The sequence below is a fragment of the Echinops telfairi genome, unplaced genomic scaffold, assembly GCF_000313985.2.
Source record: "Echinops telfairi isolate 266 unplaced genomic scaffold, ASM31398v2 ScPeMD7_7420;HRSCAF=8458, whole genome shotgun sequence".
In the NCBI taxonomy this organism is placed as follows: Eukaryota; Metazoa; Chordata; class Mammalia; order Afrosoricida; family Tenrecidae; genus Echinops; species Echinops telfairi.
Window position 1 is genome coordinate 16652382 of NW_022111320.1, and position 13204 is coordinate 16665585.

General features: G+C 43.6%; 1 protein-coding gene across 1 annotated transcript in view; it reads left to right on the plus strand.

The window, feature by feature from the left end:
* The window catches only part of SAMD7 (sterile alpha motif domain containing 7), a 31162-nt gene that overhangs the window by 9705 nt on the left and 8253 nt on the right, over nucleotides 1-13204 (plus strand). Inside the window, exons 5-6 of the mRNA XM_004704236.1 lie at nucleotides 4171-4292; nucleotides 10098-10208. Coding sequence (XP_004704293.1) covers nucleotides 4171-4292; nucleotides 10098-10208 — 233 coding nt within the window. The remainder of the gene's footprint in view (nucleotides 1-4170; nucleotides 4293-10097; nucleotides 10209-13204) is intronic.

Genomic DNA, 13204 nt, shown 5'->3' on the forward strand with positions numbered 1-13204 from the left:
TAAACACTAGAACAAACTTAAATGGATCATAAGGGAGATTAAGTGATAGAGGGCTAAATTTTAACCTAATAGCAACTGCAACAATTCAATTTCCAATGCATTTTGCATGTTACCAAAGCTATTCACATTCTTGGTCCATGATTAGAGGGGATTCACCGGGGGCTTAATCCACATATATTTCCCCTTCACATTTAAAAAAAAACCTGAAACAGCTTTAAAATGGGTCATAGGGATATCAAATGTCAAGATAATACATTTTGACCTAGCTACGTTTGCAATAATTGACTTTACAATGCTCTCTGATAACAGGGTTATTTATACCCCTCAACTATGATCGGAAAGGATTCACCAGAGGCTTAATCCGTGCGTGGACCCTACAAATCCATCTTGGGCTTCCACTGTTATCCGTAGCCTTCTGAAAACTGGGTGTTCACAATTTAAGCTCTGATGCCATTTCCCTCCTTTAGATTTGGATTATATTATTTGCAATCCTTGGATCACACAGGCTGACATGCTTCTTCCATATGAGTTGATGCATCACTTAAATGGCTGCTTATTTGAAAACAAGTCTTTAAGACTCCAGATACTATTATTTCTGATAGCCAAGCACCATCTATTTTCTTCAGTGATTGCTTCTTGAGGTCAAGCATCAAGCAGGGCCATGTCATAAGAATTAATTGGTGTTCTATTGGGGCTAGAATTAAGTGCAAGCCCCAAATCCATTAATGCAGCTATGGTTTATATATGTCTCTGGTTCACCTTAGAGGCACCATTGTTATTTATGCTAGAGAACATTATCAATCCTCCCCCTGGGGCATCACTTCCACTGCGATCAAGTCAATGCTAACTCATATGGAATTCTTACAGAACTCCTCTATAAGTCTCAGAGCCTGCAAAGCTTCACAGTAGTAGAAAGCCTCATCCTTCCCTTCAGGAGCTGGCGAGTGGTTTTGAACTGCAGACATTGCAGTTAGCAGCCCAATGTATAACCACTATGCATCGAAAGTATCATTAGTGTAGCCAATGGTATACAATGTAAAACACTACTGAGAAAAGGAAATTATAGCAGTATAGGCCAGCTATGAACTGTAACATATGAATTGTTGACTTGTACAGATTAGACTCTTAAGTGACTGGAAACTATTTACGCAAACAGCGAAGGTTGGTGATAGTGCAAATCTTCCAATATTTTCATTCATAGCCACAGAGCCACACCTCCCAGATTAATACATGTCATAATGAAGCAAGGAGGGCATTAAAATAGTAAGTTGACAGTAGTTCCGGGCCACCACGCATTGAGCACCCTCAAGGCAAGAGATGTAAACCAAAGTCCAATGTCCACCAGTTCTTTTCCATTGAGCTAGCAGTCATCTGCCGCTTCTCACAGTAGAGTCTCAGCCTTACGTCCAATGGTACAGATGAGTTTGCGGTAAAGCCCCATTCACTTCGCGGGGGTTCCACAGTGAGCCCTTCTGGTGTGACCGATGAAAGATACCGTGCAACTCAAAACAACAGGGTCTAAAGTCCCAATAATCTACAGCACGTGGACTGGACAACAAGGGGCTACATAGACACGAGGTCAAAAGTGTCCAATTAGGAACCTAGGACAAGACAGAGTCCCCCCTTGGGCTCCATGTAAGTATTGTTAAGTTTTCTTCCTGTTGGGAGGTTACTCCTTCTCATTTATTTACCAACAAAGATGCAATGACCTTCTCTGAGACATACATGCCCCCCTACCCATCTGTTGACTTGAATTTCCAGTAACATTTCCGTATCACTGTCCAAATGACCGTAGCCCAATTTTGTATGGCAACTACGGAATGATCTTCCCCCTCTCCCGATCTTGAAAAACTGACCCCAGCTGAGGTCAGGCCTTCTCTGTCAAAGGGGTTTTGAAGATGTACTTTTAGAGGGGTGATGTATATTTCATGGACACTAGGCAAGTCTCTGTCTCGTGGCTTAGGAGACTGGGTTAGGTTACATGTTCTGGGAGCGGTGGCCTGCCTTCATCGTAGTGGACTCATACAATATTTGTCCTTTGGTGGTTGACTAACTTCAGTCATCCTAATGGTTTCCAGGTCCCTCCGTGCCCTGGTTTCATTGCTGCTTGGGAGGCATGCGTAGTATTCCATTGTGTGTATGTAGCTGAGTTTCTTTGCCCTTCTTCTACTGATGTGCAATTGGGCTGTTTCTGGGTTCTTGCTATTGTGAACTGTGCTGCCACAAACATGGGAGAGCATATGTCTGCTTGTGTTCTGCCTCTGATTACTGTGGGGTATTGGCGCAGCAGGAGTATCGTTGAATTGTATGGTATTGCTAATCCCAGTGATTCTAGGTATCCCCAGATCGGTTTCCACAATGGTTGTACATACTGACAAGCCCATCAGCAAATATAAGAGTTCCCATTTTTCCATGCCCTCTCCAGCATGTATTGTTTGTTTGTTTTTTAATTGGGCTACCATTAGGGTTATAAAATGGTATCTCATTGTGTTTTTGATTTGTACCCCCCAGATGCCTAGTGATTGTGAACATTTCCTCATGTACTTGTTAGCCATTTGAGTGCCTGCCATCCCTTGTAAGTTGTCTGTTATGTCCATTGCCCACCTTTTAATTCGATTATTTGTTGATTTTTAAATTGAGGTGTTGCAGAATTCTGTAGATTTTAGTACTTAGTTCCTTGTCTGTTATGTCATTGCTTAAGTTTTTTCCCCAGTTGGTTGACTCTCATTTCACTCTTTTGAAGACATCTTTTGATGTGTGTTTTATTATTAATAGTCTATTTTAGCTTCCACTCTGTGTGCTTCCTTTATTGTATTTGGTAGTCCATGAACGCCCTGCGATGGGCCCTTAGATTTATCTCACTGATGACCTTGATAGTTCTGGCATTTAAATGTAGGTGTCTAATTCATCTTGAGTCTGTTTTTGTGAGGTATGGGGTGAGGTATGGGTCCTGTTTAATTATTTTGCAGATGGAGAGCCAAGTTTTCCAGCACCATATATGGAAGAGGAGATCCTTTTCCGAATTAATGTTTTTGGTCCTTTGTCAAAAATCAGTTGACTGTAGTTGGATGCTTGTTTCTTGTCCTGTTCCTTTGGTCTATGTATCTAATATTATACCAGAGTATGGTGGCTGAGGTAATTAAAGTTTATTGTGCCAACTATAAACACACGTGGGGTTAACTGAAGGGCGGACAGATAAATGGCTTGGTGAGCCTCGCCTTTCTAGTTCTTGGGCCTCTTGCTTTGTGATGGTTGCACCAGGATGCAGCTGCCTTAGCCAGTTCCCTGCTTTAGTTGGCAAGGCTCACTTCCTGCAAGACATCCCTGAGGAGAAGCCACATGGGCCTACCCTGATGCAGCCCTGGATGCTGGAGCAGCCGGGTGGAGACCCCTGCCAGTGCTGAGATTCTTACATGTTCACTGATTCGGCTTTCCTCCTGCAGTCGGCCTCACTGTGTGTGTTTTATGAGATGGAGGAGGACTTTGTGGATTGGTGTTGGACATATGGGTTAATGTTGGACTTGTGGGCTTGGGCAGCACTGGGTTGGGATGTTTTCTTGATGTGCACTTACCCTTTATATAAGGCTCTCTCTTATACATATGAGTTTCTGTGAATTTGTTTCTCTAATGTACCCAGACTAACACAGCAGCTGTGTAATAGGTTTTAAGGTCAGGTATTGCAAGACCTCCTACTTTGTCTAGAACTTCTTTAGATAAAAATAGTTTAAAACACTGTGACTTTTGGCTATGTGTACTAAATGCCCTTCACACTGCTTCCCTATTAAGTGTTAATATGCCATTTTGATGAAGACAAGACTAAATTCTCATAGAACTTGATAAGCCATGCACTACCGTAGAACATGGTCACGTTAATCTGGAGAATGAAATTCACCGGACATTTCTATTACAATCTAAGAAAAACTGGAGTAGATCTGCAGCTTCTTTGCTTTCTTACAATAATGCTATCTCTAAGGATTCTTTCACCAAACAGTAGCAAATTTAAAAATAAATCTAGTAACTTTTAGAGAGTTACACTTAGATCGACTGGAAGGAATCAGTCTGCAGAGCATGCAGAAGCAAATATCACAGTGTATAAAACTGTACTCTTAGCGTCTCTTTCCCTGAAAAAAAAAATGTGCAACACAAAACCATTCCCTTTCCTTTTTAAAGGAACACATGGGCCGCTTGCAACTGGAGAGACTCTTTCTTTGGATGAAGACATGCAGAAATGGACCATAGACGATGTTACCCATTTCATTCATAGCCTTCCAGGCTGTTCAGCCTATGCTCAGGTGACTTAAACATATTTAAGTGTTTTCACAAAAGCATGATGCTCTGAAATGCACACACAGTTCCTTGATCTCAAGTTCATCAAACTCAAATTTCCCATAGCCTCCTTTCTTTTTATGCCATGGGCTGGCCTGAGATAGAAAGGTGCCTCTGATTGGTGGGACCTGCATCATGTGCCCACAGCCCCGCTACAGAAAGGCTGGGAACACTAGTGTTTGGCTTCTCTTTCTCCTCTAAGAAGCCGTCTCTGTTTCTCATCAAGTGATTTCCTAACACAATTCCAAGTAGCAATGCACCTACTAAACGTGGTATCGTTGTCTTCGGTTCCTTTGTTAAAGGAGAATGAAACAAAGAAAAGGCACTATGATTTAACACATTCAGAATGAGTTGTTTTCCAGCTTTTTTATGGTAATATTTTTCTCCAGTGTAATGCTGTTATATCTTTTTCTTATGGGGTTTATAGAAAAAAATTGACCCGGAGTCAAAGTTATATATATATATAGGTTCTGAATCATAAAGTGTAAGTTCAAATCCTGGCTCTTCTACACTCTGGGCATGTGGCCTAAGCCAAGTTACTTCTCTATTCTCGGGTTCCATCTGTAAAATAGATAATAATTATACTAGAGTTTTCAAAAGATTGTCATAGACATCAAAGAGTGACTGGCACCTCAATCACTTTTTGACATCTACTCACTTATAAACATAAATAAATGACATAATGTCTTTAGTACACCAGAAGCTCCTTTAGCAAGCCCATTAAGCAAAAGTTGTATTCATCACATCTCCCACTTTTGTCTGTTTGCATAACCTGATAAATGTTGCCACCTTTGCGTCCACTCAATTGCCTGATTATTTTATTATTAGTTGTTGACCATGGGAAAGCCGCTTTTTGAAAATTCCCCTGTGCCACTTATCAAGTGCCACATCAGCCACAAAGGCCATCCAGTTACTGAATTCTGACAACTGCCAGAAACGGAGATGCACATGTGATACTGATGCCTGGCCCGGGGTTGGGGGGTTAGGAGGGGGTAGTCAAATTTTGTGTGAACTCCTATTATTCTTAAACGATCAGGGATCCACAATCACAAAAGTACAGTGTATCACAACTGCTCTTGCAGTGAACAATGTAGCATGCTTTTTACACTGTATAATCCCAATGTCCTGACCCTACCTGTGGACCCATAGAAATCACACGCCTATTCCCGACTCCCATGGAGCCTGCCTGTTTCTGCGTTGTGCTCCATTCTTCACACCAAGAAGTGGTACCAGTTATGCCCAGGTGTTTCTCAAATGTGTTCAGGATCAAGTGCTGCTCTTCAGTCCCCACGGGCGACTGCAGGTGAAGCCAGCTGCAAGAACGCCGCTGTGGGTGCTTCCTGCAGCGCTGCCACCACTCTGCACAGGAAGGGGGAGACCCTACCACCAGCACCCCGCCCTCACTTTCAACCCTGAACAACGAACCTTCAGGAAGCTGCTGTGCGCAACTCTCAAAGACCCTGGCCTAAAAGTTCCACAGCCTTTACTTCACAGCCCCTTCCTTTCAACAGGCGGGTCCAAGTCCGCAGGACTAGATGGAGCTCTACAGTCCACCTCTTCTTCCTCATCTCTGCCTAGGGGCAGGGATGTACTCGTCAACCTCCAAGCACCTGCCTCCTGTAGGCAGAAAAAACGTTTTCATCCCCCACTTCCCCAAAACAACAACTAGAACCCAAGACTCCTGTGCAAATAATCTCTTTCAAGAGATGCTTAGAGAGGGTCGGTGGCTCAGCCTTTTAGGGACATCCGGGAGAACGAGCCACATTTTTTGTTTGCCTTAACTCAATGTCTAGTGAGAAGAACCCAGCAGATAAAAATACTCCATTAACATAAGTGAAGCCACTAAACACAGGTCACTTGGCCTCAAATGCTCTGATGAGAAGGGAGGGAAAACATGTCCTGGGTGACAGTAGGGTGCTTGCTCTGCCTCCTTGCCTCGGGTCGGGTGTTGGTACTTCTACCAGGGCTGAAGCTTAAGCACACATTCGTTAGGCTCTGGCTGTACCCCCAACTCTGCTTGAAAAATTATCTGCTTGGTGGTGTCTCCTTGTTTGGATGCTCAAACAGACCCATTTCACTGCTCACTAGACGCCCTGCCATGGAAGGGGAAAGGAGCTAAAGCTACCACCAATTAAGTGTACTTAGGGTTATTGGCACACTTGTTGTTGTTGCTTTAACAGCAGTGAAGACAGCAGGAAGAACTCCCCGATCCGAATCATGCAATACCACCATCTCCAGTTGCTGTTGACTTGATTTCGACTCATGGAGATGCCATGTGTATCAAGGTTGAGCTGTGCCCCATGAAGCTTTCAATCGTTGGTTGCTAAACCTTTCTTCTGAGGCACCTGGGTGGATTATAGTCCATCTCAGCGAGTGACTGCTCACACTAGCCATTTGCAATGACCAGTGACTACTTATGAACTACGGTATATGTGAATTTACAAGTTCTCTAATGTGTAAGCTGTGGGTTTGGAATAACTCATTCAACCTTTCTTATTCTTTTATAAAGCCTAATGATAAAAATCCTGCTATTTGTTTGCCACTGGGTCTGTGCCAGGCATCATACTGGGGACATCATTAGCCTTTTTGATTTGATTGATGCCCACTTTGCAGACTAGTAAAACCATGTGCTTGAAGCATATGCATGTGACTGCAAATTGAGCTATTTCAATGATACTAACTCTACGTTGAGGATACTGGGCCATCTGGTTTCCAGCCAACAGTTTCTGCGCAGGTTTCACAGCATGGTGGGGCAGAAGTCAGACTCCCTGAAACTACAGAAAGACTGGGGAGTGAGAACATCAGACTCCTGTGAAATGTAGCTGTGAAGGGAGAGACGTGGAGCAGTGCTGAGAAACTGGGAGGGTTTGTCTATTTTCATGATTGCTGTCTCTTTCATGATGGTAGAGACTTGTGAAAATCACAGTGTTCTAGAAAGAGCCAGCAGAGGAGAGGCGAGAGACAAGAGAGGGAACTATCTCTTGAGTCCAGCCCCCGAGGAGGGACTGGTGGGACCCATACACATGTGGAGAGACAGTTTTCAAATAGTGGAGGATCCCTTTCCGTTATATCAGGACAGAGAAAGAAAATATAAGTTGTAGGTTCACTGATCAGAATTGGAGAGAATTCTTACCTAGACCTGCTCTGCCCTTGCCTGCCCACCCACAGTCTATTTACAAAAGAATGAAGAAGGGTTCTTTTAAATTTTTTGTCAGGTCTAGAACACAAGCAGCCCAACTACTGTTCACTGTTGCCGAAAGTTAACACCCTCAGCTGCTGACCAAAAGGCTGGAGGTTCTAGCCCATCCACAGCCATCTCCGAAGAAAGACCTGGTGAATTAGTTCCCCCAAATCAGTCACTGGAAACTCTATGGAGCAAGGCTCGATTCTGACACAGCTTAGAGTTGGAGTTCATTCCACAGCAACTGGTGTGGCACCTTTCCTTTCCACTGGCTTCTTTCTTTCTACTGGGAAGTCGCATGGAGTGCTGGAAATGGGCTCTGTATGGTCCGAATGCTGCGGAGGGTGGAAAAAGCGAGACAGACAAAAAGGCTCATCAGAAACACAGGATGGCCAGACCAGCTGGAGACCTGGAAATCATACTACCTACTAGCAGTCTTCCCATTTTTTTCATATTCATCTCTTCATCTGCTTGGGACCTGTGTCTACCAGCAGTTTGGACAAGCTAGCTTCGGAAAGAAAGGAAGGTGGGGTCCCATCCAGGACAGAGTCAGAATAATCAGCTGGAAGAGTCACGTGGTGACAGCTGCTGCCTGGATGCTCAGCTTCCATTCCTCTTGCACCTAAGGCAGAAAACACCGTGCTTGTAAGTGTGAGAGATGAAATCTGTTGCCGATGACTTTTACCTACATCCATTTACTTGGGTGATTTGTCCATTAATCTTTTCATTGACCGAAGCTTCTACGTTTATTGCACATCTTCTACCTTGTGGCAGCCATCACATTGGAGTACATTGATAAATAAGACTGAGCCCTGCCCTCAAATTTAAAAGTTGCAGATTTTACCTGAGTCCCATAAACAAAGAATCCTAAAGAACTCCGGATTATTAAAGAACACAATCTTCTAGGGCTAGGACTGTGTCTGGAGGTTCCATTCCATCCTTGCCATACTGTCTGGGGTCTCAAAAGCTTGCAAACAACCATCCAAGGCACAATGATTGGTCTCTACTCACCTGGAAAATCAGAGGAAGAAGTAGAGTCTGGAATCAGGGAAGAAATGGAATGTGTGGCTTGTTGTCTCCATGAACAGCTGCCTCCTTTGCCATGAGACTAGAAAACCTGGATGGTGCCCGGCTACTGTGCTGGGACATTTTGATGAAAGATTCTATAGAAGAATCCTGATCAAAAGGATGGCAATGCAAAACAGAATGTCAAATTCTCATGGACTCCAGACTTTCTGGACACACGGAGGCTGGTTGAATCTATCTATTGTCCTGAGATGGTCTTTAAACCTTAAATCAAAAATGTCCCCTGCAGTCCTCTTAAAACCAAACAGTAGTCTAGTCAGGAGGCAGCAAACAGCGGTTCGAGGACTCTGTGTGACGCTTTTGGCACATCCATGTACCGCTGAGTAAAGCTGAAAAGTTTTAAAGGATATTACAGAGATAATGGCGATTTCATTTGTTTGTAAAACTATATTTATGACTCTCAAATAATTTTTAAATTGTTGTAAGGGACAGGATTGGCCCTTCCATCTCAAACGTTTACTAGCCTCTGGTCAAGCTTACCTAGTTAAAACAAAAGTCTGTTATGAGCCTTATGGTTCTTAAAGCACTATCTATGCGGGGGCAGAGTGATGAGAGCTTGGGGTTAGGGAGTTTATGTTAATGGAGGAAAAACAGCTGAGAACAGCAGAACGCAATTGAATGCACACTTGAAGAATGTAATTACGGAATTGTATGTGTAGAAATTGTTGACGTGGTGTATGTTTTGCTCTGCATACTCTCAACAATGTCAACAAAATGAGCTTCAGGAAAATGTGTGTGTACACAGTGATCCAGGTGGTTAGCAACAACCAACCAACCCAAACAAAACCAAAACACTGAGCACAACCAGCACGTCACGGAAGCACAGAAGACAGAGAAACTAAAAGTAAAAAATGTTTGTGTTCGACTGGGTCGACTAGAGAAACAAATCCGGAGACACTCGTACATGGATAGGAAAGAGCTCTAGATCAAAGAGCAATTGTCCCAGCCTCATCCAGAACAAGTCTGTAAGTCCGATATTAGCCCATATGTCTGATACTAGCCCATAAATTCCTCTTTAGACTCACGCAGCACATGCAATGACGCTGAATGCAGGAAGATAACAGGCCAGTGGGTGGAAAGTCTTGTAGATCCAGTGGTGGGGGAAGCATCGCAGCGCTGGCATGGGTCTCCACGTGGCTCCTCCAGCTCCAGGGCTCTGGCTCCATCTGTGTGCCTCCATGTGGTTTGTCAAAATAAATGTGTAGCAGAGAGGGTGAGTGTGTCCCGCCCCCAGGGAGGAAGAGGGGACAACTCCCAGAATTCTCATGAAAGGTCACGCCCACAAGGAGGCATCAATCAGGCTGTGACCTGATTGACAGGCTAGACTCCACCCCTATAACCTATTTAACAAGTTGACATGAAATTATGTAACTACCACAATGTTATAAATGTGTCTGTGATCATAGAGAAGGCAATGTTTTTTCCCCCCAACCAGAATATTTATATGTAAGTAATTAAAAAAAAATCCGTTGGACAAAGTTAACGCCTTTTGTGTTTAAATAAGGTGTTTAAAGATCACGCGATCGATGGAGAGACTCTGCCGTTCCTCACCGAGGAGCATCTTCGAGACACGATGGGACTAAGGCTGGGGCCTGCACTGAAGATTCAGTCTCAGGTAGGGTGACGTCACATACCTACATGTGGGTTCATAGCATCAAGTAGAAAGTAGCCATGTTACGTTTCCCCTGGTGTGCTCTAAATAATACCTATTCAATCTCTTCCTAGGATCTTCCAAAACCTCGATGGGTAGGAGCATGACAGAACTTTGAGAACATAAAAATATTAGATGGGTTGATGATCCACTTTTCTGTGTGTAGTTATAAAGGGATAGCTTGTGGTATGCCGGTAAACGTTTACAAAGCAAGTCTCTCTCTCTTTTTAAGACAAGCGCTCTGATTAGCAGCCTTTGCCAGTTTCTGTAAGTTGGTAACACTCCCACGGTGATTAATTTCACACCACCAGTGTGATGTCGCTTGAACGTAGAACTGGGAAGAGATGCACAGTAGCAACCATTTTGTAGTTTTCCTCCATACAGATATGATAGATAGCGATAACCTCATGGAATGATTAGAGAGGTTGTAAGAGACAATTCACTGCCATAGAGCCGATGCTGACTCACAGCAAACTTGCTGGACAAAGTAGAACTGCCTCTGTATATTTCTGACACTGTAACTTTTTAAAAATCATTTTATTGGGGGCTTGTACAACCCTTAACACAATCCATCCATTGGGTCAAGCACATTTGTACATTTGTTGCCATCAGCATTCTCAAAACATTTTCTTTCTACTTGAGCCCTTTGGTATCAGCGCCTCATTTTTCCCCCTTCCTCCCTCATGAAACCTTGATAATTTGCAGATTTTTTTTCATGCCTTACACTCACCAATGTCTCCCTTCACCCACTTTTCTGTCCCCCGCCCCCCAGGGAGGGGGTTATATGTAGATCAAGGAGAGCAGCAAGCCTCATTGTTCTCCAACCGAGCGACTGGTGATTTCGAACTCTTGACCTTGAGGTTAGCATCCCAGTGCATAACCCACTACCACCACTAGGGCTTCTGGTAAGATAATGAAGTAAAAATAATGAAAAAGCAACGGGGTTTGCATCTATATGACCTCCATTTTCAATATAATTAATTTAATTGTAAGTATACCAATTTTTAACAATAGTATGCTTAACAACCAGGCTGGCAAACTTCCTAAAAATTTCCCTTTCAACTTTTGTGAGCTGGTGCAAACCAGTTTCAGCACCCCACTGTGTGTGTGTGTGCGTGTGTTATATGTCCTCAGAAACCAATCAGTTCTGACCATCTCCACTGCTTCATCCTTGTCCACAGCAGCAGCAGCAGCATCTCTACGACCATGCATCTTCTCACTGTTCTCCCTGCCCTTTACTTACCATTCACAGTTTGTTCACAAAGGAATGAAGAGCGGTCCTTTTAAATGGGTGTCAGGTCTAGCATGTGCTGGATTCTTTCTCTATCTGTTCTGTTGACCAACAGATCTCTGAGGCACGAGAGAACTAGAATAGGGTCGATACATAATCATTGAAAGGATGAGCAACATTAAAAGTGAATCTGAGAAGCACCTACTAATTTTCCTCAGGATTTATGCAGGGCCTCATCAACAAACACAAAAGTTTCCACTCGCGAATAGAACTACCTCCACGGGGGCAAGGAGTCTGATATTTTGCTGCTGCTAGGTGCCCTTGAATCCGTTCCAGCTCCCAGTAGACCTGTGTAAAACAGGACACTGGACACTGGACACTGCCCAGTCCCCCAGAGCATTGCTGTGTTTGAGCCCATTGTGGCAGCCACGGTGTTAGGCCGTCTCACTGAGGTCTTCTCCTCTGACTTTCTGCTTTACCCCGCACGCACGATGTTCTTCTCCGGAGACGTGTCCCTCCTGCGAACATGTCCGGACTATGGGAGACAGAGACCTGCCTTCTTCGCTTCATAGGAGTAGTTTGGCTGGCATGTTCGTTCTCCTGGCAAACCATGGGCCACTCAGTATTCTTCACCAACACCACACGGTGAGGGCCTCAACCGTTCCTCTGTCTTTCTTGTTTATCGTCCACTGTGCCCATGCAGGGGCAGGGCCGGCACACCTCGGTCCTCCAAGTGACAGCTTGGCTTATAAACGTGTTTGCAGCAGATTGGATCATACAGTAAGTCATTTGATTTCTGTTTTGTGAGTGTGAAAACCTTTTCTTGACTTTTTGTACGATTGCTCTCCTACAATATGTGTCCTTTTGCAATTGCCTTAGGTCAGCCAGCATAATGTCTTCCAAATTAATCCTCCTTATGAGGAGTTTTGCCGGTTTGTTAATCTGAAACATGGCCCAGTATTCCACTGTGCATATGTCTCCTCATTTGTTCCTCCGCTCTTCTGTTAACAGCCATGGAGGTTTGTCTGTCTTTTCGCTATTGTGATTTGATAAGCATGTGTGTGCATCTGTATCTATTTGTGTCACAACTATTATTTCTCTAGGACGTATACTTAGTAGTGAGCTTACTGGATCATGTGGTATTTCTCTTCCTGGCTTTTTAAGCCAGGGCTATACTGTTTGCCATGGAGGTTGTCCCCTTTTACAATTCCACCAGCTAGGTGCGTTAGGGTCCCAGTTTCTCCACGTGCCAGCGTATTTTACTTTCTAGGTTTGCTTGTTTAACTTTGTTATTAATGCTGGGCTAAGCTAATCTCTCAATGCTGTTTTGTTTGGCATCTTTCTAATGGCTAATGATGGCGAGCATGGCTTCATGAGTGTGCTGGTCACCTCAATGCCTTCTTTGGTGAAGTGTCTGGTCATATATTGCCAAATATATGAAATCCATTTTGTAATTGGATTATTTCTGTTTTCGCTGTTGAGATCATTGGTTTTCTGCAATTTTAGAGATTAACTCCTTGCCCAATATTCATTGCCAGCTTTCCTCCGGTCTTTTTACTCTTTTTGTGTTGGCTTTTGACGTACACTTATTTTTAGAAGGTCCCAGGCATCTACCTTGTCTTCTGCTGTTTATACATTTTTTTGCTATATTTGATAGTGTATTTACATCATGTATTAGGGCCCCCAAATTTGTCCCTTATTTTTCTTTGATAATCTTGATAGTTTTAGG